This window comes from Ambystoma mexicanum, chromosome 12 (genome assembly GCF_040938575.1).
Source record: "Ambystoma mexicanum isolate Mex_15411 chromosome 12, UKY_AmexF1_1, whole genome shotgun sequence".
Lineage (NCBI taxonomy): Eukaryota > Metazoa > Chordata > Amphibia > Caudata > Ambystomatidae > Ambystoma > Ambystoma mexicanum.
In genome coordinates this window covers 443277295-443304378 of record NC_090936.1, presented here as the reverse complement: position 1 = coordinate 443304378, position 27084 = coordinate 443277295, and the positions used below count along the sequence as shown (strand labels likewise).

Sequence of the window (27084 nt, the reverse complement as noted above, 5' to 3'; positions counted from 1 at the left end):
GTCACCTTATCAAACCAGATATAGCATTATGTTCATATTTAGCTAACGCTTTGCCACCAGGCCAGTGAGGATATGCAGTTAAAAGTATTTTGAAAATGGGTGTCAGTACTTTTAAAGGCAGCTCATGGCTGCTGGAATAAATTTGGTTCCAGGAGGCTGTTTTAAGAAGGCATTTTACTCTGTACCTGCCTCGTTACCAAATCATATTGCAGCTTCTGGAATGTCAGTAGACAGGGCCCTTGTGGCGAATCAACTTCCGGTGCACCAGTGGTATAGGCATGAATATCGGTTTATAAACCATCAATCAGCCCCACACCTCTAGTACACCAGAAGGGATCCAAACAGATTGGAAACACAAGGAAATTATAAACCTCCTTTTCTAATTTTGGTAAAGTGGGCGGAACTGCAGGCTTATCTCTGCAAGGTTGTGGATCCTTGGTTAGTTGCAACACAGTGAAAATACAATTATTACCCTGTGAGGATGGAGGTATGGGGGGAGGCGAGGGAGCGGGGCCGGCGTGAAGCAGGGTGCCTTGGAGACGCCGGAGCAGGCAGCGCCTGCTCCGCTGCAGGCGGCTCAGGTGCGGGACTCTGGGGAAGTGCTGCGGGCACAGGGGACACCTTCTCAGCCTTCCAGACCGGAGCCGCATGCGGTGCCGCAGCACCAGCCCCTCTCGCCTTGGCCCGGAGCACTGAGGCTGCGGCAGAGCAGTACAGAAGCACGGGCAAGCAGGATGCGGGCCGGCCCATTTCCCTCCGGCGTTGAGCGGCGACTGAGCTTGGGTACACGAGTGCCGGGCTCGGCCGCTCAGCGTTGGAGGGGTTCACAGTACCAGGGTAGACACAGATGGGGGAACAAGTCAAACCCCCCCCCTCCTTACCTGTACTGACTGCCGACACAGGACGGCCCACGAGACGGGCTGACCATGGAGCACCATACTGAGGGGGCGGAGCCTGCAGGGAGCTCGCATGCCAGGCTGCACACGTGTGCAACGGCAGCAGGGAAGGAGATGGAAGCTTAGAGGGAGGTCTGGGCTCAGCCAACAGGAGGAAAGGAAGAGGAGGGGGGAAGGCAGCTCTATATCTAGAGGGAGGGCTCCTTGGGTCTCCACCAATTAGAGGGAGGGGGATGGAAAGGGTCCCTGATTGGCCCCCTTACAAGCCTAGGGCGGGGTATAAAAGTGACTGGCCTAATGGCATTGTTGTTGCAGGGAGAAGGAGAGGAGTGTGGAAGCAACTGGTGGGCCTATCCGGGTCCGAGTGAGTAGGAGACACCTCACAAGGAACGCATATCCTGGCTTTATCCCACAGTGAAGGAACTGTGGGCCTACCGGGACCCCAACCTTGTTGGTTAAACACTGAACATTTAACCCGTGAATAAATAAAGTACTCTCAAGCATCAACCCAGGCTCCTGTCCTGATTGTCACATACCCAATCATAAAAGGGTCTGTCCAGTCAAGCTTGTATACAAATATCTACGTTATTATTATCACAACAGAACGTTCTACCACACTACAAAATACAATGCATCCTGTAAAGGAATCCAGAGGAAAAACAGTTTTCAAGAAGGAAAAAGGGATGCACTCTGGATACTGACAGGAGGGTAGTTGGGAAAGTAATTAATCACAATAGTTCAAGGATACTTGGTTTCAGCACAAAGGGAGCAATGGGTCATAAAATGCCACCTGCGGCCTCTGGAGAAGGATCGGGGAACAGAACCACAATTTACCTTATGCTTGTAGTGGTTCTTGGTGCTCGACAGGGTCAAGTCGGTTTCAGGGCGTTTTGCAGCTCCTGCGACAGAGTTCAAGATGGCAGACAGCTGCGGGTATCCAGTGGCAGGCAATTCAGCGAGCAAGGCTGAAAATACGGCTGCAGGCTGGCCTACACAGCAGCTCTGGGTCAGGAATCGTCTCAGTGCTGGTTGGCGGGTCTGAAGCACTAGTCGAGGCATCTCAGACAATGTTAGTGACTTCGGCGTGACAACAATTAGCAGTGCAGTCGGTTGCAGCTTGAGGGTCTCGGCAGGCTCATAAAAGCCCAGGCAAGCGCACACCCACTGTGCGGATGGTCGAATCCCTCACATGCCCCCCAGTCTCAACATCTGAACCATGACCCTACTGAGGGTCTGGTTCATCATCAAGGTGGAAATACTGGCTGAGGCCACCTGCATTTCCATGCTGATGCCTGAATTGTGCTGGATGTCCATATCTAATTCCTTTAGGGATGGGAGTGGCGCTGTTGAGCAGCCCAAGATGGCTGCTTAGTCCCAGAGCTCTGTGTGGCCCGGCCGCAATCCGCCTTCAACTGCGGTTCTTTCTGACTTTGCTGCCCATCACTTGGTGGAATCGCTACTGTACCCCTCCTGCCTGCTCCACATCAATCCCGGCCAGAATCTGTCCCGGGAAGTAGGCGAACGGGACTTCTCGCCCAGCTGGCTGTCGGCCTGCGGGGCCCTCCACGCGCGGCCGGCTCCCTCCTCCTCCTCCCTGCCAGCTCCCAGCTATAGCGGGGGGCGACCACGGTGGCCGCGTGTCCTGCCCCCCTTCTGAAGGCCTCCAGTGCGCGCCCTGCACCATCTGCAGTGGGTCTTCATCATCGCTTGCGGCAGCCCCCCCTTGGAGTGTGCCGTTGCGCGGGCAGCTGCTACAGGGGCCTGCGCTGGAGCGCGCTCCGGCTCTTCTCCCTCATACCAGCGCTGGAGCGCTCATCTCGCCGCAACATTGGGTGGCTGGGCTGGATCCTGGCTGCCCCCTGGAATTTGCGGCCCGCGATCCTGAGCTGCAGACATTTACACCCAGGTGAGGGGTGGGGGAGGGGGCCCGCGCTGCACCGCTCGTGGCACTTCTGGGCTGGCCCCCATCACCTTGCCTTGCTGCCTTGAGAGCCTCTGGCTCCACCCTGGAGGGGGGCACCATACTCTGACTGCCTGCCCAGGAGGGGGCCTCCGGGAAAGCTAGCCACTGGACACCTCACCACCTATCGTCACTGCAGCCCCGGACTGCACCAGAATCCCCCCCTTGTGAGAGGGGCTCCGGGCTGCGGAACACCTGGTCTGGTGGTGTGCTTGGCCCTTACTCCCCCCACCCCCTTTTCATTTGGGGCACCCCACAAACTAAGATCGACACAGAGCCCCTTGACCTAACAGAGGGGTGAACTGCTGCATATTTCTGTCTGACACTACCTGCTTTGTGGGCTGACGACCTTCCCCTATTGGCCACTGAATGGATCCACGCTCTCTACTTTGCTGCAGCCTCCCTGCTTCCACTGCTGCCATAATCTGCCCATACCACTGCCACAAGTGCAGTGCTTGACACCTGCCAACGCTTTGATCCTCTGGCCATCCGCCTTTCCCTACTTGCTCCAACTGTGAGCCCCTGCCTCACCTGAAAATGAACCGGCGCTGTCTAACAGATCCAGAGGGAAATCGAAGGGGGGAGCCATGGACAAATTCACTAAGGCCATACCTTGTCTACCTGCCCCTGTGGAGCCAACCGGAGAGCCTAGACACTGAATACTCGCCGCCTATCACCACTGGAGCCTTGGCCTGCGCTGGGCCCTCCCCCCTTGCTTGCGTGGACTGAGATTGTGGGACCCCTGGTCTAGGGGGGTTCTTGACTCTCCCCCTCCCCTCTATCCTGTTGGGAGCACCCGACGAACTGTACCTACATGGAGGCCCCTAGACTAGTGGAGGAGTGAACTTTTACACAGCAACTGCTGCACCTCTTTGTTGGGAGGTATACTCGCCTTCGTGGGTTGGCAGCCTCCCCCTACTGGTCCCTGAGTGGTTCCACGCTCTCCACTTTGTTGCTGCCTCCCTGCCTTCGCTGCTGCCATAATCTGCTCATATCACCACCACGGGTGCGGTGCCTGACGTTTTCCGTCGCTTGGTTCCTTTGACCATCCACCCTTTCGGCTTGCTCCAATTGTGAACTCCGGTATCACCTGGGACTGCACCGGCAATGTCTAACAGATCCAGAGGGAACCCGAAGGGTGGAGCCATGGATAAATTTGCTAAAGCCGTCCCGAGGACGGAAGCTGGACACACGTCATCCTTGCAGGAGGATCCAGACCCGGACCCTCATCCCTGCGCAGTGGCCCCCGACTTGACTACACTCATGGAAACAATGGCCAAAAATGTCGCCTCATTCCACGAGAAGCTAGATGACATCAATGCCAATGTAGCCTCCCTAAAAACATGAGTGGACCAGGCGGCTACCAGGATCACTGACGCTGAGAGTAGAATATCAACGAATGAAGATGATATTCAAGTCCTGCAGAACACTGTTGCCTCCCTGTCACGCGATATGAAAAACGTAAAAGCAAAGTGCGACGACTTGGAATCATGCTCTCGTAGAAACAACCTACGAATCATTGGGGTCCCGGAGAACGCCCTGAAGGGGCGCATGGAAGATGCTGTTGAAACCTTGCTCAGAGACCTCCTCGGCAATCCGGCCCCCTCGCCCTACTTTACAGTCGAGCGCGCCCACCGAGATCTGTCGCCGTGCCCCAAACCAGGCGACATCCCAACGCCCATCATCACCAGGATTTTAAATTACCGCGACAGGGACCTCATCCTTCGCCTAGCTCGTGAGAAGGGCGACCTATGTCTCGAGGCCAATACTGTCAGGATTTTCCCAAATATTTCGATAGCGGTACAACAAGAGAGGCGCCAATTCCTCGGGGTGAAGAAGTTGCTTAGGGAACGAAGTATCCCGTACGCCATCCTGTTCCCCGCACGCCTCAAAATCACACACAACGGCAAATTGTACTTTTTCACTGTGCCTGACGAGGCGGTGAAATTCATTGAAGCGCACATCCCTCTGCGCGACCCAACTGATGGCCATGCCAGCGAAGACTGATCTAGCATATTAGGCTCCAATGTGGCCTAACCAGCCCAGTAATGTTTCAACCTGCCTGTGTTACTGGCAATAATGTACTGCAATCTCGGCAAATTCAGCCCTATCTACAGACATCTGGCTTCAGGTCTACTCTTGGTACTTTGGACATTGATCTTCGACTCTCCGTCCAGAGCATTGAACTGACCATGGCCCTTGTTGCCTTTTCATTTTCATCCAGTCTTCACCGAATGCAACTCGGCCCGATGTGGCCCATATTGGCTAGTAACCCTCGATTCTGAATGTGACGATGGCAGTAACCTACCGCTCATTATGCGAGCTAGGTCCCCTTTACACACATCCGAATTGTGGCCCGGTTTTGAGACTGTGGACATTGATCTCCTTCTCCCCTCGAGGGAATGGAGCTGAACACTGGCATTGGATACCTCTTCAGTCTCACCTAGCCTCTGATAACTTATCCGCTATGGGGCCCAACATAGGCTCCGTCTTCCGCAGGAACCCATCCCTGATGGCCCATGCTGTCCTATAGGACGTTCAAGTAGCCACCCACACAGCAACAGCGCACCTCACTGCAATTGCAATGCTTATGTTTTGTTGGATGTTACTGCTTGTTGGCCCCGGTTGGGCCTTGGAAGGGGCATATCCCTGTTGGATATTGACCTCTGACCTCTACTTCTCAGTGGGTGTCGGTTCAGTTGGTGCCTCCGGGGTGGGGGGATTTCCACTGCAAGTTGGGGTTGGGCAGTGTGGGTGAGGGGTGGTAAGGTTGGGAAATGGGGTAACGGTAATGTAAAAGACGGGGGCAGATTGACAGAACGCACAACATCAGGGCACCGCCATTGGGGATTGCTTCACTCTCTATGTACATTTTTACAACTGTGGTGGGATGTACCCTAGACTCTTGAAATGCCGACGACAGTGATGTCCTGGAATGTCTGGGGTTTAAGTAACTACACCAAGGCCTACAAAATCATGGCCTACGCCAGTAGACATGGATGCAAAACACTACTCTTGCAGGGACCGCACTCTATGGGCCATCTGACCAAGTCCATGGCACCATCATGGGGTCCCCATAGGTATTCTACCTCTTACTCGACCCGAGCCAGAGGGGTGTTGGTGATGATCCATAGGGTCACTTCAGTTTGTGCTCCACAAGAGCTATATAGACCCGGAGGGGAGATATATTGTGTTACACTGCGCTATAGCCGCCAGGGAATACTTGCTAGTAAATACTTATGGCCCTAATGTAGACTCTCCCGACTTGGTCAACCAGGTGGTATCCATATTGCTGGGCTATGTGGGAGTGCAGATCATCTGGGGGGGGGGACTTGAATTTTATATTAGACAGCGCACTGGACAGAACAGGCACAGCCCTCAGACCGTTGTCCAGCGCGGCGCACAGTCTCCTAGTACACAGCATGACACTCGACATTCGAGAAGCATGGCGGGCGCTGCACACAGAGACTCACGAGTACACCCATTACTCCTCAGTGCATGATAGTTCCTCCAGAATAGACGTGTTCCTTCTGTCCAGTGCGTTACTGGGGAGGGTGGTGGACACTCGGATTCTGGCGCGCACCCTATCAGACCACTCGCCAGTCCAGATATCTCTGGAGTTAGGAGTTCCTGCCCCTACCATTAATACATGGTGTTTCAAGTCCTTGGCCCTACAGGATATAGTATTTAAGGCCGATATTCTTTCTGACATCCAGTCCTATTTTGAATTTAATACACCCTAGTTCACCTCCTTGGGGGTTCGCTGGGAGGCTTTCAAAGTCTTCATCAGGGGAATGTCCATTTCACGAGAGGCAGGAGTTCCTAAAGCCATAAGGGCGGCCCTTGCCCGCTCTGAAGCCAAATTGCGTGAATTGGAGAGTGCTCACCCTTCATCCTGCCACTCTCTCCCAGATCAGTAAGGAACTCCAATTCTTTAATGAACAGGCCACCAGGGAGGTCCAATACTTCAGCCGTCCGCAGGCGGCTCGGAAATATGGAGAGGGGGATAGGCCCGGTAGGACGTTGGCTGCATTGGCCAGGGGTGAGTGGGGCCAAACTCAGATTACCTGCGTCAGGGACACGGTGGGGTCGGAACGGTGGTCCGACCAGCAAATCCTGGAAGTCTTCACAGACTTCTACTCAGAGCTGTATTCTCAACCCCCGAACATAGGGAGTCCCACATCCGTGACCCCCTCGAGCAGATCCCCACGACTCTCGTCTCCCCCGTCACCAGAGACCAACTGGACTCTCCCGTCCTGCTGGATGAAATAGTCGAGGCTATATCCAAGTTCCCCAAAGGAAAGGCACCTGGTCCTGACGGGCCTACAGCAGAGTTCTATCAGGAGCATGTGGCTGTTTTGACCCCTAGGCTACTTGAAGTCTGGAACGAGTCACTCTGTCCAGGTACTCTTCCCCCAACACTGCGTGAGGCCGCTATTACGGTCTTACTCAAGCCGGGGAAACCCGCTGATGAGTGTGGATCATACAGGCCCCTCTCGCTAATTAATTTGGATACTAAAATCTTCGCCAAAGTAATAGCCAACCGCTTCCTCCCGGTTATGTCATATATGGTCCACGACGATCAGTCAGGCTTTGTGCCTGGAAGATCCACATCCCACAACATTAGAAGGTTGATTAATGTCATGTCGCACATTGACCAGGGTGTGAGCGCTGTTGCGGTCACACTGGATGCCCAGAAGGCGTTCGACATGGTGTCCTGGAAGTATTTGTGGTTGGTGTTGGAAAATATAGGTATAGGGCCTAATATGATAGCATATATTAAGTTGCTGTACACGTCCCTGGTGGCCAGGGTTCGAGTTAACTCCCAGACATCAGAACTGTTCCATCTATTTAGAGGCACCCGACAGGGTTCCCAGTTCTCCCCGATTCTGTTCGCCCTGGCAATAGAGCCAATGGCAGACTACGTTAGGTGGCGGCATGCACGCAAAGGGATACGGTTGAAAGACTCCCCTGAGATATCTCGCTCTACGCGGATGATGTGTTACTTTTCATTAGAGACCCGGCCGTACATCTAGACCCAATCTTACGTGATATCACTCGTCAGGGTTTACTATAAACTATGCTAAATCCGAGATTTTCCCCCTCACCCGCTCCACGCTACAACCCACCACTGAGTACCCGCTCTGCTGGTCCCCGGATGGGTTCAGGTACCTAGGAGTTCAGGTGTCGCTGACCAAAGATACACTGTTGGCAGACAACTCCCGGCCGTAACAGAACAGACCGAGGCCAAAATAACGCGCTGGCGCACCCTTCCACTATCCCTAGCTGGAAGACTCTCTCTGGTGAAGATGGTTCTACTCCCCAAGTTACTATATATATTTCTCAATGTCCCCATTTGGTAAGCGATATTTCGCGAACCTGCACGAGCTGTTCGCTCAATTCCTAAGGCACTCCGGCGCGGTGCGTAAGAAGTGGTCAGACATGTCACTACCCTACGATAGAGGGGGCTTCACTGCCCCAGACATGCTACGATATTGGACTGCATCACAGGCACAGTTTGCATCTTACTGGTACCCCGGGCCCCCACCCCGTCCTCATGTTAAGCTGGAGGCTCTGGCAGCGGCAGGCACCAACGTAATGTCCTTAATTCTAAACCGGCAGTAGGAGCCGGATTCACCCATTGACCGGGTTCAAACCACGGTGCAAGCATGGGGTCGGATGTTCAAAACCTGTGCCGAACAATACCTGTACTACAAGTGGCTCCCCACCTGGAACTTCCCTGGGTTGGAACCCACTCATGATACCGCCCTGGCGCGACACTGGGAGGCCCTGGGATACCGCGCTCTCACTGATTCCTACCCAGAGGGGCAGTTTATAACATTGCAGACGTGGAGGCCAGGTCACTCGGGGTCCGTTCTGGAACTTCTGCAGTTCTACAGACTCTGCGCTGCTTTCCGAAATGCATGGCCCGACTTCCCCAATGAACCCCAGGACTCCCTTGGGATTGACTTCATCGCCAACTCGGGTGGTGCTCGTGGGTTGGTTTCTTCACTATACAAAATCCTGCTGACCATTGCCTCTCCCCAGCCATCTAAGCCCGGGAAGACTGGGCATCCGAGCTGGAGTTGGAACTCACTGATCACCGGTGGGAGAGGATGTGCTCTCATACTAACAGGGTCTCCCTAAATTTCCGTTACCGCACCATACAATATAAATTGCTAAACAGGCTGTATTACACTCCGCGCAAAAAGTCTATAGATTTACGCGCTCTGACCCTCGGCTCTGCCCGCGCTGCGGAGGATGCTGGCAATTTGCACATGTTCTGGGATTGCCCGGAACTAGCCACATTCTGGGGTAAGATCACAGAAACGCTTTCTGTAATTACTGATTCTGTTGTTGGGCCCGATTCAATTGGGGTCTTGTTTGGGGTGTGGCAGCCTGAGGGGGCTAGGGATGTTGTTAAGTTCCTGAACGTGAGCTGTGTGGTGGCCAAGAAATGTGTCTTGCAGAACTGGAAGAGTCCCACTCCCCCTTCATTCCAGAAATGTCTCAATTTACTCACGTGGTCCCGAAATTGCGAGGAGGAGTTCCTAGGTATGCTCCCAGCCCGTTCTGTCCCCCAAATATATGGTCCGCCTTCAACAGCTACTTGAACAGTTTAAATGACACCTCCTCGGTGGACGAGTCCCCCAGCCATCTCCGTTGACTGTTTGAGAACTTGATGCACTGTGATAATTCATTGCTCATCTACTGTTGTCGCACTACTGTTGGTATGTCCTTGGCCGGTGGTCTGTCTGGATGGTAAAGTGCGACCCTAACATGTAGGGTTTCAACTTCTTTATGGCCCACACGACTGTATAAGCCTCTTTTTCAATGACAGCCCAGTTCCTTTGCCTTTTTTGCAATTGCCTGCTAATGTAGATGACAGGTTGCCCTACCCCTTGAGAGTTCAGCTGCACTAACCCTGCTCCAATCCAACAATCACAGGCGCGTCTGCCTGGATAATTAACTCCTGACCATAGTCTGGCACTTTCAGAAGTGGGGCCCTGCACAATCCATCCTTTAAATTCTGAAATGAGGTTTGACAGGAAGGGGTCCAAGTTACCTGCTTCGGCACCTTCTTGGAAGTTACATCATTCAGGGGCATGGCAATGGTCCATTATCCTTTGATGACCGACCGGTAGTACCTGGTGAGACCTAGAAAGGCTCTCACCTGCGTCAGTGTGATGGGGATATCCCAATCCTTCACAGCCTGTACCTTTGCTTTGAGAGTTTGTTTCTTACCTCCAACGACTAGGTAAGTCATGGTGCTCTGCCCAATCTGGAACTTTGTGGCCTTGATAGTCAGACCTGCATTCTGCAGAGACCGGAAGCACTTGTTTTCAAGGTGGTAAAAGAGATCCTTCAAGGTGTGCCTGAAGACAGCAATGTCGTCTAAATAGGCAACAATGACGTTTTCCAGACCAGACAGAACCTGGTTAACCATCTGCTGAAAAGTGGCTGGGGCATTATTCAATTCAAAGGGCAACACAGTGAACTGAGAACGTCCTTCCGGGGGTTGAGAATTCTGACCTCTCTCTCGCTCCATCTGTCAAGTCGACCTGCCAATGCTGTGCCGTGAGGACAACGGTACTCATGTACTTGGCAGCGCCAAGTTTGTTGATGAGCTCATCTGCCCGAGGAATGCAGTGAGTATCTGTCTTTGTGACAGAAATGAGCCCCATGTAGTCTACACAAAAGCGAATTTCAGTCTTCCCACCCATGGTCTTTAGGGACCAATGCCACCGAGCTAGCCCTAGGGCTGTGGAATGGCTCTATCCCTCCTAGGGACAGCATCTTGGAAACTTCCTCCTTGATGGTGTCCCTGACCTTATCAGGCATCCGGTGAGTCCTACTCTTCACCGGCTAATTGTCTCCAGTGTACATATCATGGGTGCACCAATCTGCGCAACCTGGAGTCAGACAAAACAGACCAGCAAACTGTCCCAGTAAATGGCGACAGTCTGTCAGTTGCTGTTCTGACAGTTCTGTTGCAAGGTTGACACATTAAATTGAACCACCTGTGGCTTCAGTGTGCAGGAGGTCTGGGAGAGGTTCGGTCTCCTCTTCAGTCTCTCCATCTGTCACTAATGCTTCAGTCTCTCCATCTGTCACTAATGCCATGACCAAGTCATCCCGGCTATACTGGGGTTTTAGCCAGTTGACGTGAATGACCCTGCACATCTGTGTGGGTCCTTTCACATCAATGAGATCATTTACAGCAGTGGCTTTTTCCAGCACACAGTAAGGCCCATTCCACTTGTCCTGAACGGCACTGGGTTTGACATGCTGCATAATCCACACCCACTGGCATGGAGAATAAACTGTCACTGTTGCCTTCTGGTCGTGCCAGTGCTTCATCAGCTCATGACTGGCCTTTAGATTTTTCATCGACTGCTCCATGTACATTGGTACAAAGTCAACCACATCTTGGTTAGAGGATGAGGGGTTGCCCTCCAATCCCTCTTTCAATAGACTGAGGGGACCTCGTACAGGGTGTCCAAACTGAAGCTTAAAGGTTCTAAACCCTACTCTGTTTGTTGGCACTACCGTGTAGACGAACAGAAGGCATGGCAGGAGAATATCCCATTTTCTCCTCAGGTGCTCTTCCAAGACAACTATCATGCCTTTCAGGATCTTGTTGAACTGCTCAACAAGCCCATTTGTTTGTGGATGGAAGGATGTAGAGAACTTGTAGGTGATTCCACACTCTTCCCACATAGCCTTCATATACATGGATATGAAGTTTGATCCCCTATCAGAAACAACCTCCTTTGGGAATCCAACACTGGAGAATATCCCAGTCAGATCCTTTGCAACCACAGAAGCTTTGATGCTCCTTAGAGGGATAGCCTCAGGGTACCTTGTGGAGTAGTCTACCACCACCGAGATGTATTTGTTCCCTGAGCTGGTTTGAGTATCCAAAGGACTCACAATGTCCATGCCTAATCTCTCAAAAAGGCAGCCAAACCAGACGTAGTGGAATTAAGGGGTTCTTTGTGGCACCACCCGACTTGCCAGAAGCTTGACAAGTCGGGCAGGACCAGACAAATTCCTTAACCTTTACACCGAACTGCGGCCCGTAAAAAGTGCCCCGACAACCAGTCTGATGTCCTAGTCACTCCCAAGTGACCCGTTAAAGGAATTTAGTGAGACAAATCCAAAAGGAGCTTCCTGTGGCACAGGGGAATCAGCAGCCTTCTTGTGCCCTTGCCCTCAGAGTCTTTTGGCTCACTGTAGAGGAGCGCATCCTCCCAGTACACTTTGAACAGTCCAGGGGCCTCATTCTTAGCCTACTCCTCTCCCTGCTTCCACAGACCGACCCGAGTGGGACACTCTTTCTGGGCTGTGAAGAAGTCAGTTTGATCTGGGCCCCCAGCTGATGCAAACTCATACAGCTTGGGCAAGCCCTTCAGATCGTAGGCCACTTGGTCCTCCACCTCAGGGTTCCTGCACTGCGCCAGGCAACTCTGAAGTCATTGAGTCCCCTGCTACCAAAGTAGAGTCCTCCGTGGCTACTGGTCTCTCAAGGGGAGACTCACAATCGAGGTGATACTGGTTGCCATTTTTGGAGATGGAACATATATTGCGTGGTGTGATTACAAACCGACCAACACTTGAGCTTAGATATTATGTAGTCAAATAGGAATCCTGCTTATTGCATAGGGCAACTATGTTGAATTGTTGGATTTAGCTGTATAGTTAAGTCATGTTTTGGTAATTGTGGGTCTATTATTGTGTATCTACAAGAATGGTCCCAAGTAAAAATCTTCATTGAGGCCCTATGGGGTCATTGCGTCCAATTTATGTATCCAGTACAGCTCTCTTTGTGCCAATCTTTTGGCCAAATCCCCTCCTCTGGGAGCTGCTCGGATAACTTTGAGTATCACTACCCATAGTTGAGATATGTTGTGACTGTTTTCTTTGAAGTGTTGGGCAACTGGGGATTTGATATTCTCTGTTCTTATATTTGACTTGTGTTCGGTCCATCTTTCGCCTGCTTTTCGTATAGTTTTGCCAACATAGAATTTATACACCTTTAGAGGAATCATATTCACTGTATGAAGTAAACAATGCAAGTGCCATTGATGCCATATGAAATAAGTGCGCAATACTGGTATTCATTCTACCGGTCAGATGTATAAAAATAATTGAAAGCAATTTATTGTTACCTACAGTACAAGTAATTTGATGTTTTTTTTAAATTTCCCTTTAGATTTGATTGAAATATTGATTGAAAATATTGAATATGCCCCTGAAGAAGAGATGTTATTCTCGAAACACGTTGGGCCACTTGTGAAAAATAAAACTACATATGAAGATGTTAAAGAATGTTGTCATGATGTTTATCATTAGGAATCACAAATGAACAATTTGTTTAATCCATCCTCTGTAAGAAAATATATATATCTGTTGTCTCAACACATCACACTCTTAGTGTGCACATAAGTTAAATCTAAATTGTTTGGCTTGCTTTGTCGAGCTTGTGAAAGTGTGCAGGGGACGGGAGTTCCTCCATTAGTAACTTATTCTGTTTATATCTATGTCACAACCCAAATGCCAGGGTTGACTGTTATCTTTCCTGCACCTTAAATTCCCTAAAAGCACTTTTGCTTTAAAACAATACTTAAACTGAAGGAATTACTTAAACAGGGAGTATATGGTGAATAATATACCTGTAGATTCTATTAAACAAAGCATCAGCACCCTATTGTTTTTAAATGTGCCCCGCTGCCGAGGGCGCATTTAATAACAAAAGGGCGCCTGCCGCGCTTTCTTGCACTACTCCAGCTCGGTGGAGCCCTTGAAAGACTCCCCCGAGCTGGCGTGGCATGGGGCTAATGGCGCCCTCGGGGGGGCATGACGCCCCGGGCAGTCGCCCGGCCCACCCTGCCCTAAGGCCGCCCTGGTGTCAGGGTTTGACGTTGTGTACAGATCGGCGACTTCCCTATGGAGTCTCGCGAGAGGCAGGCCCACCTTAGACACTTTGCTTTGACGGTGGAGGAGATTTGACTTCCTTATCAAACTGACTGGCAATGCCTTTTGGGCTTATCCATTGCCAGTCTGGGAATACATCAAACCAACAGGACTGTTCCGGAAAGACACAAACAGGCGCACTTTAGAAGGAAATTTGTGGGTTTTACCCCTAATCCTCCCATTGTTTGAATTCTGGTTGACTCGTGATTTTAATTGCCCTTTAGAAAATGCAAAAAACTCACTCATTAAACATGAACATTCAATTTGACAGGTAGGAAAATTAAACCTTCCTTCAATACACTGTTTGCCCTGACCAATGCGACAGCCTGTGGATGTGATGTCTCGCGGATCTCGTGTTTACATTCTGGGGAGGGAGGAGGGGGGTCTTTTTAGAAACGATTACTTTCTGATACAGGTGGCGTGCTTGGCTCAATTTTCGATTGAGTCTTTGACTTCTAGAAGGCAGTAGTTTATTACATACATGACCATGATGTGGAAAATGGTGCCTCACGTCACACTTTATCATCGTTACATGACTCCCAGCTCTGACACATAGGACGGTCTGCTATTTCTATTGAGTGAAGTTACAGGGCATAACTGACAATACAAAAGGGTTGCATAATACATGAAAGGATTAATGTGCGAAAATGGGAACTTGGTTTACTGATTAAACAACAGCAAAGAAAGACTCTATTCGAGCTCATCTTCAACCGAGTTTACAATGTAGGGCTGTAGTGACGTGAATTTGAACATGCCAGCAACACACAATGAAAGTAATTTTTCTGAGCGTTAAAACAGTCTCATGCAGAAAGCATTGCTGCCCCACGTGATGCCATATTCGCCATCTTCACCTAGTCCTGGCTTTTTGGCCAGCAACCCTTTGCAAGGTGGGACTTGCCAGAATGCTGAGAGTTGTTAGTTAACACGCCAGGACTCGTGGCGGGTGTCTCAGATGACATGCGCGTGGCGGCTGTGGAAAAAATGTAAACACAACGGACTTATCCAAAATGGCAGTCAAGGTCGGGACGTGTATTGCATTGATGTTCAAATAGTTGGTATCCGTCAATTGAGCAGCCAAGACACTGTTTTTTTAAGGAGGTTTGGGGGGCTGGAGGGGTTGAAGATTCATATTTTTCAAACTTCACTGAAAATGCACACTGAACCCGAAATTCATCTACTTGCACAATAGGGAAGACATCATGTTTGTCAAACTCTGAAAATGTGACCTAAAATGCAAACGCGTCCCACGCAACAGATTGCTAAAGCCGAACGCACGTCCCAGTTCCAAAACAGGTCATAAAAAATGCCTTATATCATAATTTGCTGACACCCCTAGCACAGAAAAGCTGGACATGTTCCCAGCTTGCAGTCACACACTGGCTCAAAAAGGATACTTCCACTCCACAATGCTGATGCAGGCCTTGCGGATGGGGTTCTTGAGGGTCAGGCAGAGAAGGGCCCGCGGTGGCCGCGTGGCAGTGGTCGTACCCTGTTTCTTGGGTTTCCCGTACTGCTGCCGCTTGCGTTGCGTGGAACTGGCAGTAGATATTGTGGCATTGGCAGCGCTGCCCATTAGTTTTGCCTGTCGCGCAGCATCGATGGCGGCCTGCCAGGAGAGAGCGGCCCCTGCCGTGGGGATGTGCTCCGTGGCCAGGCCGGCAGCCGCGTTGGCATTCATGTTGGCATGGGCTGCCCGTGGACTCGCATAGTTGGAACCTGAAAAAAATAAACAGATAATCAAAGTATGCCCTTGACATAGTATAACATTCAGTTTTGCAATACAACATCGAGTGAAAATCAAACAAGACTAGGAAAGTACATCCAAATGCCAAGCAACCAGTCGGCTGGGCCGCACATGCAAGATGTGATAGTAAGAAAGAAGAGAGCCACCACATCATAGCAAAGCATTACATCGTGGCTGGTAGGCATGACAACAGAAGCACCTTGGGAACAAGAACTCCCACAGTGAGAGGACCAAAGCTTTTCGAAATAGGATGACTGACAGGATTTTTCATGAAGACAAAAGCAAGCGCAGAGGCATGCGAAAGAGCACTGAGGTATAAGAACAAGCACTGGTGTCTGGGGAAAGACAGGCATAGGGACAAGATGAGAGGCATGGGGACAAGAAGAGAATCGTGGGGACAAGATGAGAGGAGTTGGTACAAGAAGAGAGGTGTGGGGACATCTACAGAGGTACATGAAAATGCACTCAGGTATACAAACAAGTACTGGTTTCTGGGGAGAAACAGAGGCCTAGGGTCCAGATGAGTGGAGTGGGCAAAAGGAGAGAGGTGTGGGGACAAGCACAGCGGTATGAGATCAAGGACATTGTGTGAAAATAAGCACTGACGTGTGAGAGCAAGCATAGAGGTATGCAAAAAATCACTGAGGTAAAAGAACAAGCACTAGTGTCTGGGGGAAAACAGAGGTGTAGGGACAAGATGAGAGGCATAGAGTAGAGACAAGATGAGAGGTGTGAGGACAAGATGAGAGGTGTGGGGCCAAGAAGAGAGGCGTAGGGACAAGAAGAGAGGCGTAGGGACAAGAAGAGAGGCGTAGGGACAAGAAGAGAGGCGTAGGGACAATAAGAGAGGCGTAGGGACAAGAAGAGAGGCGTAGGGACAAGAAGAGAGGCGTAGGGACAAGAAGAGAGGCGTAGGGACAAGAAGAGAGGTGTTGGGACCACCACAGAGGTATAAGAAAAATCGCTCAGGTATACATACGAACAAGCACTGGTGTCTGGGGAAAAACAGAGTCCTAGGGTCAAGATGAGCTGAGTGGGGAAAAGAAGAGAGTTGTGGGCACAAGCACAGAGGCATGGGATCAAGGACAGGGTGTGAAGATAAACACAGAAGTGTGAGAGCAAGCATAGAGGTATGCAATAAAGCACTGAGGTATAAAAACAAGCACTGGTGTCTGGGGGAAAAACAGAGGGGTAGGGACAATAAGAGATGCGTACAGACAAGATGAGAGGTGCGGGGACAGGATGAGAGGCATGGGAACAAGATGAGGGGCGTGGGGACATTTATTTGTCCATTTCATTTGTGAATGCATTTGAAGACAGTGACATTGCTGGAGGAGGTGGCTGAATGTGGCATAGTTACATTTTCTGGATGCCTGTCTTCATGCAACATTTTTATGTAGGTGTAGTATTTTGACATAGTTCAGTTCCCCCCCCCCCATAATTGCTTCAACTGTTGTGGGCTTTGTTGTTTTCACAGGGATTTTTTCTGTTCCTTCAAGAATTATATATAATACAGGCTGCTTTGTGTCAACTTTTTTTGCTGGGATGCATCAAACTGTATTCTCAGGCCTATTACCTTGGGAGAGTAGCAATGCCAAAGAGAGTTACAGGTGAGTGCGTACCATGGAGTGAATTTCAAGATGTTTGCTTATCGAGGCTACCGGCATTATCTCTGTTTTGTTGAGGCAGCTGCTTGCGTCCATTGAGTTTTGAATGATTGAATTTGTGGGCTTGGTTTTGCATAGCAAGAAGATGTGAAGTGATGCATATGATTTTTCACCTTTTGAAAATGACTTGGCAGGCAAAGAACTATGGTCTCGAGCAATGCCAGAGGTTAGGATTAATTCCAAACCTTCCAGCCATCATCTCTTTTGTTTTGCATAGGTCACCCGGAGTGGGACGGGTATGCACAGACGTGGGTCCCGTGCCTTCTGGGCCTAGAGACCCAAGTTACTCCTCTCTGATTAGGCCCAACAAGGCCGAAACATGTTTGGGGATGCTGTGGTCTGGTGCAGAAGGGATGTGACCAAGCAGTTTTGGCTGTACAGCCCCTTTTGGGGTGGGACCAAGCCTGATTTCCATATTGTCTTTACTGTTTTTGTAATGGGTTTGGAGTTGCTGCCCAGAGCAATGCCAGAGGTTAGGAATAATTCCAAACCTTCCAGCCATCACCTCTTTTGTTTTGCATAAGTCAACCCGAGTTGGATGGGTATGCCCAGACTTGGGACCTGTGCCTGCTGGGCTTAGAGACCTAAGATACTCCTCACTGATGAGGCCCAACAAGGCCGAAACATGTCTGTGGATGCTTATGGTCCTGTGCAGAAGGGATGTGGCCAAGCAATTTTGGCTGTATAAATCATGAAAAGGGAGTGTTGCTGTGCCAAGGGTTTGTAAAGCAAACAGGTTCGTACAATTTAGTAACCCTTCTTGCTACCCCTCTATTTTGCAGAAAATAAATTAATGCACATCACATCTATTTCTTTGACAAAGGAGAAAGAAACACCAGGGAAACTAAAAAATACTAAATTGATTAAGTGTAGAACTACAAATGGTGATATTCAAACAAGACATACAATAAAATAAAGACAAGCGACATATAGATAGTGTAAATAAATGCAAAATGCCAAATGAGTAATATTGGCGAATGGTTTGGGAATAAAAGCAAAAACAACTAAAAATGCGTTTTCAATAATCACGAGGATCAAGGTATTAACCAAAGTACTGGAAAAAGAAAAGAAGGGGAAATAAACAGAAAGAAAATGGAAAAAATAGCAAGGATGTGGAATGACACAAAGTGACAGAAGGCTAGAACAAAGAGGGACAGGATCATTCCTGTCCTAACATTATGTTAAATACACATCATTGCGCTGAGCATTACTTGTGCAGCTCATGTTCGAATCTGGAGATACATTCAAAAGATGCAAACAGTGAAATGGTAGTACATCTCGGGAATAACTTCTTTTTCTGGAAAAGCAGTTTTGGCTGTACTGCCCCTTTTGGGGTGGGACCAAGCCTGATTTGCATATGGTCTTTCCCCTTTTGTAATGGCTTGGCAGGCGAACAACGGTCTGGTGGGTTGCCCGGAGCAATGCCAGTGGTTAGTTTTAATTCCAAACCTTCCAGCCATCACCTCTTTTGTTTTGCATAAGTCACCCAGAGTGGGACGGGTCTGCCCAGATGTGGGTCCAGTGCCTGCTGGGCCTTGAGACCTGAGCTACTCCTCACTGATGAGGCCCAACAAGGCCGAAACATGTTTTGGGAGGCTTGTGGTCTCATGCAAAAGGGATGTGACCTAGCAGTTTGGGCTGTACTGCCCCTTTTGGGGTGGCACCAAGCCTGATTTGCATTTGGTCTTTCCCCTTTTGTAATGGCTCGGCAGGTGAAGAACAATGGTCTGGAGGGTTGCCCAGAGCAATGCCAGAGGTTAGGATTAATTCCATACCTTCCAGCCATCACCTCTTTTGTTTCGTGAAGCGATGGTTATTCAGCCAGTGTGTGCATTACGACCAACGAAAAGGGCTGTCCAGTCCCACCCCCTCAGCTAGTCCCCAGTCAAACCCCAGCGACACTTGAAATCCCAGCAACTTGTGATGTACTTGGACAGCTATTTCTGCAGCAAAAATGTTTGCACCGGTCTAGCGAGATGTTGGCGTGTTGATAAAACTACAGTACATCAACATCCTCCTCCTTCACTGACGTGGATAAAACGAGGGCCATTTGCAAGGTTTGGAATCCGAATAAGTGTCGGTGTGAACATTGAAAAACAAATACAGGTGTGCTTTGTGTCTTTAAGAAGCAGCACCCTTTACCCATTCTTAATTTAACTTCCAGCTCTGTTGCACTGAATTCACTATAAGCCACTTTTTAGCTTGCTGTGAAACCTTGACTGCTATTTTAGGTTTGAAATTTGTCAGGGGCTACTTCTAACCTTCAAACAATGCGCAGCCCCAAACACTCCATTCTTCCTATGGCGTAAACAGTTCGGAGCCCCGCCATGTGACTGACAGCTGAAAGGCTCTGCGTCGAGGCTTTCCCGCGGCTGCCATAATGAAACGCTATTAGGTGTTTTTCTTAAGCTGGTGCCTTGGTAAACCAGCCGTGCCCCGTAATTGGAAGATATCGGTGACTACAATGGCCAACTGGTGGCAAAACAGCAACATGCCATGACGCGCGGTTGTAATTCCCGCTGCCGAGTACGCCGTGTCCCCAGCGCAGCCTCTGCTGACGAAGGCCTCGCTCTCGACTGCCAAGGCTCCGCGGATTGACGTTTAGGGCCCCTTCCAAGACTGCCCACGCCAGAAAAATACGTTTTAGTGCACATGTTAGCAGGATAATTGCTGAACGTGTGGCAAATTAAAGGAATGGAGGAACTCCTCGCTATTTTCACAGGTAAGCAGCCCCGTTGGGGTTATCAGAACGTTTGCCATTTTATCAAAATGGCCTCCCTCTGTGTGGTTTTTCTTTCAGTGATGGACGCCTTTATGATGAACTGGTCCGGCACAGAAGATCTCTGGCGAAGGCAGACGAGGGAGACATTATGAAAGCTTCTACTACATACGATGGGGAGGACTCAGAAAAATGGGGAGACCGAGTCTATGGAGTTCAAGCAGAAATTCCCTTCACCCCTTACTACTTGGCAAATTTCTCCTGATCACGGGAAACTCCCACAACAACTCCTTCTGCTCTCTTTCCAGACCCCCTCTGGTTATACAAAATGGTTGCTTTCCTCAAACCCAGCTGGAGTTCAGGCAGCATTCGTTGTCTGCAGTCTGCATTTCTTTCTGTAGTGATAGGCAGAGTGATTGGACACCAGTACTGCATTAGAAAAGCCATAACCTGCTTGCACATCACTCTCTTAAATGCATCCTAAGTCACACTTCCTAGCCTCTCCTCAGTGGCAGATTTAAGGCAAAGGGCCCCGTGGGCAAAAATTACAGAGGGCCCCCAAGTGGGTGGGTCTTGGAGGCGGGTCCCCAAAGTGGGCAGAGTTGCGCAAAGATGAACTTTAGGGACACATGATTCATTTTATTTAAGTTGTGATTTTTAAAGGCCCGAGCGCAGACATCCAGCCCTGAACTAATATTACAACAAGCAGAATTCAGGTCTGCTTAAATCTGCATTATTTCTTAACTATAATACCTTAAACACTTGCTAGAGCGGAGGAGCGTGCGTTTCTGGAGAGGGGATAGGACAAGAAGTAAACTGCCCATTCAGAGCACCCTGGACCGAGCTGCAGAGGACAACTGGGAAGTGATTAACACAGAGTAATAGTGGCCATTGTGCACTGCGTGGCAGGCATTTAAAGCCCATTAATAGATTCATTGCCTCCATTACAGTGCGCTGTGACCATCTGCTGAATTTCGGGTCTGACTGCAATGTGTGTCTCAGAGAGAGAGACTGGGTAGGGAAGGGGTGGGGCAGGGCACAGGGGCTCGCTCGCCATTTGTCTGTCTGCCGACTGTTAAGTCCACCACTGCCTCTCCTATTGGTTGAAGGTGGTAGCTTGCGGACATCAATCACTCATGTAATTGCATCTTAATTCAGAATGTCCTGTGCACCAATGTGCACTCCCTAATTAGGAGCACTGTTACTCCGGGACCCCGTGCCTATACTATAGGTCAGCTTGGGGAATGTAGGTCACCGCCACGTAACAGAAGAAAAGAGCATTTGGACACGGCCTTGTACAGAACGTTGCAGTACACTATGCACACCTCCATTCAGACATGTGTGATTTGGAGGACAGGGGCCTCTCAGTTTTGGCACATCTGCATCTTGATTTTAGAAACTAGTGGCAAAGTTGCTAGAATCACATGTACACCATGCATACACCACGTGTGTCAGATAGTGTACGTCCAGTCCCGACCCCTTTTGACTGACTGCAAACTCATCGTGTCCCCTTCCAGGTAAAATGAGTTAGGGGTCAAGAGGAAGCAATAGGAATGTTGAAGAGGAGTCGCAAGACTGTGGCTTGGTCCTAGCTACCGTGAATGCCGATGTCATGGACAGACGCCTATTGGGCTTGACCTCCTACCAGAAAACACTAATCTGATTCCTATTAGAGGGACATTAAGGACCTGCAAAGGTTGCAGAGCCCAATATGTACATTTTAGCATTCAAAGTATCATTAGGCCGCTTGACTGAGTGATGGTCAAGACTTATAACGACGACCAACACAATGACCACTCATTTCGACCCTTACTACTACTTAACAATATACCTGCCTTGGGATTCATCCATTATATAGAATGTATTATAAGGCAGCTACCACAGAGCAACATTCATAGTTACAAAAGCCATTGGGCAGTAAGCTCTACGGTGGACATGGAAGCATTAAATGCTTTGCTGTGCAGAAAATTATGCGTGCTTCTCCTGGGAATGGGGCACAGTGTATTCCCATCATCACATGCACCTGCAGAAGCACCCACATTGGAAGCATTAGCTCTAGAGAGAAGGACTTTGGAAAATCTTTGAGAACCGGTCGGTGAATTCCATGCGGGGCAACATCCTCGCTCTAGAGTCACATCTCTTGAGCTGTTGCTGCACTTCAAGCCGTTCCAGACCGACAGCACCAACCCGCAGCAAGTCCTGACTGTACAATCAGTGGGGACCTGGATAAGATTGTCTGGGATGAGAAGGATCACTCTACAGTAAACATCGATGTACAGGAGGGGTCTTGAATCTTTGGCTCGCAAGATGTTTTGGACTACAACTCCCCATCTGCCCGAGCTAGCACAGACAAAGGTAAGGGTATCATAGTCCAAAACATCTTAAGAACCGCAGGTTCAAGAGCCTGGATTCACAGAGTCAAGAATGCATAAGACTTAAAATGAGATTGCCTACTGCTGTACTTTATAAAAGGCCAATGGGGATCCAAAAAGATCTGTTTGGCGGAACCAATTTGCCAGTCTCTCCTCAAGAAAGCTAAAACTGCGTTCACTCATACACAAAAGAACACCCCAAACATCTTGATAAATCAACCAGGAAATATCAAATCACTCACTAGCCAACTCTAAGAGGTGTGTTACCCAATGAGATGGTTAAGACATAAGGAATAGGCTTGCCGCGACTAGGCATCGACGCAAGGCTATCACTTTCCTTCTTTTTGTTTTTCTGTATAATGATCAACCAGGAATGTAAAAATACCTGCTAAGTATTGACGGTGAAATCTTTGATGTTATCACCCATATTGTTCATGGTCAGTTGAGATTGACCAAGACAAACATGTGTTGCTGACTGTAGACGAGAGTCCCCAGGTACAAATTGAAGATTTTTGAAATGGCACTTAGTGAATTGTTTCTAATTGCCCGCCCCTACTTGTCCTGCTGAAAGTCAGTGATAACTCACTGTTATGGGATGCATGGGCTGAAACCCCCTTTTATATAGAGTTGAAACCCAGGGGAACTTTTTGGCTGGCCAAACAACAGCCTAGCGGCGAAAGCATGAAATTGTGACCACACTAAGTGACTCAGTTTTGTCTTCATTGAATTATTTTCACCACTGATATCATCATCTTCATTTTATGAGTCCCTGCCCAATGCTTTTTGCAATATGTAGTTGTGCATTGAATTTAAAAACGTGTGATGCAAAGGTTTCTCTAAATTGCACTTCTAGTGTGTACTTTAGGTACACACCTAGCTCATTCCACTCATGCCACTCCTTGCTGTACGTGGACTTTACCCTGCAACTGTTATTTTTTACTGTATTGTATAACGACCTTACTGACCTGTCCAGCTAAGTATGAACTGTAACCATATTCTTAAGACAAGCGCCCAGATGCCTGAGGGTTAGGTGCGCAATACAAATGCAATACATACATTCCCAATGGAAAGTTCAGATATTTCAGATCAGCTAATGTGGCAAGAAGGGATTCATAAAATAATTGACAATTACACCGACTAGTGATTGGCCCTTGCCAAACAAAATCTCCTTCGTGTATCTCCTTATTGAAATGTATTGTCAATTCCTCTGAGCTCTGAGGCCTATGGGCATGTAGCTCCTTATAAGAAATGAAACTAAATAAATAAATAAATTCCACTTAATGAAATAATGAAAAATGATATTTGCCATGTTAACATTTGTACTAGCTGGTGTCTTGCGGGTAAGCACCATGTTTAAGGCTGCTGTAATAGGCTGAGCTTGGTTAAGAAGATGATTCTTTTAACAAGCTTCACAGTGTTAGGAGACCATTATCTGCTGCTCCTTGGGAGCACCATACAGGCGAGACACAGTAACCCTTAAGCTTCGCCGAAGCCGAGGGCTCTGCTCATGTTGTGGGTGGGCTCAAAACAGCAGCCACTGCTTAGTTCAGAGACCCAGGTGGTGGAAATGCCAAAACAGGGGTTGCACTCTGTGAACTCAGTGAACTCATTAAGCAGAGCTTTATAAGGCAATTACTTGGATTACAGATTATATAAGACTCTCACCGCACCAGGGGTGCTTAGAGCCAGCCATGTGCCGCAGCTGACCGGGATTCAGGTGCAAGCAAATGAGTATTAGTAAAACCACTAGTTTTGACTTTTCTACTGTGGCCCTCTTTTGGCCACACACACCTTCTCCCCGGTTCCAAGCAACAATGGATGGGAGGTGGCCCGCATGGCCAAAGGAACACAGCCGTCGGAGAGCATTGCAGCGTGCCGGCCGTCCCTCAGCCCTATCCGCCTGCAAGCCTAGGAGGCTTCTCAGTAGTCTCGGCTTTTCAGAGTGCATTTTCTGTTTCATGCCACATCCAACACAACTACAAGACTAGATTTGCTACTCCTTCAGTTTGTTGCTAAAGTGCCACCCTGGAGCTGTAGCTAATGCCTGGGCTAGATGGTCACCTATGACCCAAATCTTTGCATGGTGGCATTAAAGTGCAAGAGTAATGTTGGTGCTGGCGCGCGACATACAAGCAAAAATGATGTAGCCGCATTCAGTGGTGCCACCTAAATGTCAGTGTCAAACTATGCCGCCTCTCAAGATGGCGCTCTGGGCCACTTATGAGCCAAAACTATGGAGCCTCACTGGGCGGTGCTAAATTGCTAACTAGAATTCAAATCTTAGTCCCTAAGGGCACCCCCCAACTTTTCCTTTGCCTTCAGAATGCTATGCTTCTCTGCACACTCAATGCAAACATTATTGCCTCACTAGATGGTACAAAAGAACCACCTGAAAGTCAAAACTAAAAATGGACACAGAATGAGCAGCTCCTAGAGTAACAAGTGACCCGGAAAGAGATCCAAGGCAATGCAGGCGCAGCAAGAAGCAGCTTTAATAGATTCATTGCTGACCTCAAAAGTGATCCAGGCTAGCAAGACCCCCCAAAAACATAGTCCTTATAGAGGCAGGGCTCACCTGCAAGTGGAGCCTAATCAAAAAGGGTGTTTCTAATGAATAGTCTTTTCAGAATCTCTTGCTCAAGCCAAAAAGGACAGATACTAAAGGCTAACAGTGCAGTCTTTGCCATTTCATGGCGGTTGAATAACAGGTGTTTGTATTGCCCAGTATAATCAACGCCAAATGATGATGAAATGTTGAGAGGGCCTGCTAAGATTTCGACCCGTGACCTGGAAGTTGAATGCAGATCAGAGTAGCCAATGTTGTTCTCTTTCTGAGACTGTTGACCTGGAAGGAGACTGGTGTTACTAGGAGCCAGCTAGCACACCACCACTAGTGATTCTGTTGACTTGGAAGGAGATCTAGCCTAAAGAGGGCAGGCCAACAAACTGCCTCTATAGATGTACAGCTGACCTGGAAGGAGATCTAGCCTAAAGAGGGCAGACCAACAAACTGCCTCTATAGATGTATAGCTGACCTGGAAGGAGATCTAGCCTAAAGAGGGCAGACCAACAAACTGTCTCTATAGATGTACTTCGGACCTGCAAAGAAAGCCACAGTAACCTAAGGCTTAACGCCAAAAGGAACGGTTTATTGTATTTATTTTACAGACATGTTCAATCCTTATGTTTTCAAATGTATTATTTGCCCCTTTTAGCTTTACGCTTCTGTTTTGTCCTAAATAGAAAGAGGCAAAAATAGGATTTTCCATCATTTCATTTTTATTTGTTCATTGACACTAAAAAGGGACAACAAATGAACAGTATCTAGAGTCACTACTGACCTGGATGAAGACGCAAGCTAATAAAAGCTGTAAAGCAAATAGCTTCAATAGATTCACTGCTGACCTCGGGTTACCTGGTGGCGTAAACAAACACTGCTAGCAGAACTGCCAGTAGCCAGTGACTAACAACAAAGATAGTCCCCAAAGACTAGTAACAAAAGATACAATCATTCTCCATGTGGCCAGTTACAAATAATGGCAAGCGCTTTATGGCCAGTAACTGATAACTGCATTCTCCACATGCTAGTAAATGCCATTGCCAGTCCCCACATATATACTAATATGAATGGCACTGCGGCCTGTGGACCATCATTTAAACTAAAGGACACAATTACTATTGGGTTGCTAAGGGCGCTGAGGTGTCTAAGGGCAAAGTCGATAGATGTTTTTCCCAAAGGTGACACAGAATCCAGAGGAGCCATGTTTGGGACGGACCCATGATAGGATCAAAAGAGCCCCCAGCTTATTTTAAATGTCTTCATGTGCCAAAAAACCCAAATGAGGGTGCCGCGACGGCTATACCCCACTTCTGAGTTCGATGTACACTGGGTACTAGAGATCTATTAGTCCTGTTTCTTTGTTTAGCTCAAGAAGCAACCAACTCGAGCACAGTGGCGTTCTAGGGTGGGGTGTAGCTTATTTCATAAAATGGCAGTCAGTCAAGTATTAAAAGGTTGGGTGCTTTAGCTTAAATCTTCAGAACTCAAAGCTAGAAGGACCTTCTTGGCGTCTTTACACAAGTTCTAGCTTAGCCTTGCGGGGCAGCAAGCTCTGACGGCGGTGACAGGAAGGTCGACTTAATGGCAGGCCTCACATGTCCCAGAGGATCCCTGCTGATGTTGGGCACTGTGAGCCGCTTATGAAAGGAAGAAATGCAGAGGGTGAAGGCGATTGCGAGATGCCGAATCCACGGCTGTCCCTTCGTCGCCATCCCTGCATTGTACAGGTGTCCACAGAAAATCCCACCTGCCTGAGGCACACAGCCCCAACCTGGGACCACCCCCAGCCCTTAACCAGAATCCAGGAACAGCTGGAATGAATGCCCCTCCTGCTCTTGGTGTAAGGGCAAAGTGGCGTTATCCAGATGTGGATGCATTAAGCCCAGATTTTGAGTGGATTTCTCCAAAGTTCGCATGTTCTTGCTGTCTGAACTCATCCGAGTTGCCACAACCTTTTGTTTGTATGATTTTTCTAATAGATGATCAAGGAAACATGGCTATAAGATTATTTTATTTGTGTTTTGCAGGCATTTCTGTAGGCTCATGTTGTGCCAGCCAACCCTCCGTTCTGCGCCTTGCGGTTAGCCTGCCTAATCTTGCCGTTCGTTGATGAACAGTGACACCGTGAGCCCCGGATTTGACTTCAGATGAAAGGTGGAGTTAGTCGGTAATCAGGGAACACACGTAAC

At 48.9% G+C, this 27084-nt stretch overlaps 1 protein-coding gene across 8 annotated transcripts in view; it reads right to left on the bottom strand.

Moving 5' to 3' along the window:
• CACNA1C (calcium voltage-gated channel subunit alpha1 C) overlaps positions 1 to 27084 on the bottom strand; it is a 2322072-nt gene that overhangs the window by 2126531 nt on the left and 168457 nt on the right. For all 8 annotated transcript variants that reach the window (XM_069628642.1, XM_069628646.1, XM_069628641.1 and 5 more), the window contains exon 2: positions 15228 to 15549. In XM_069628642.1, the coding sequence (XP_069484743.1) occupies positions 15228 to 15549 (322 nt within the window). The remainder of the gene's footprint in view (positions 1 to 15227; positions 15550 to 27084) is intronic.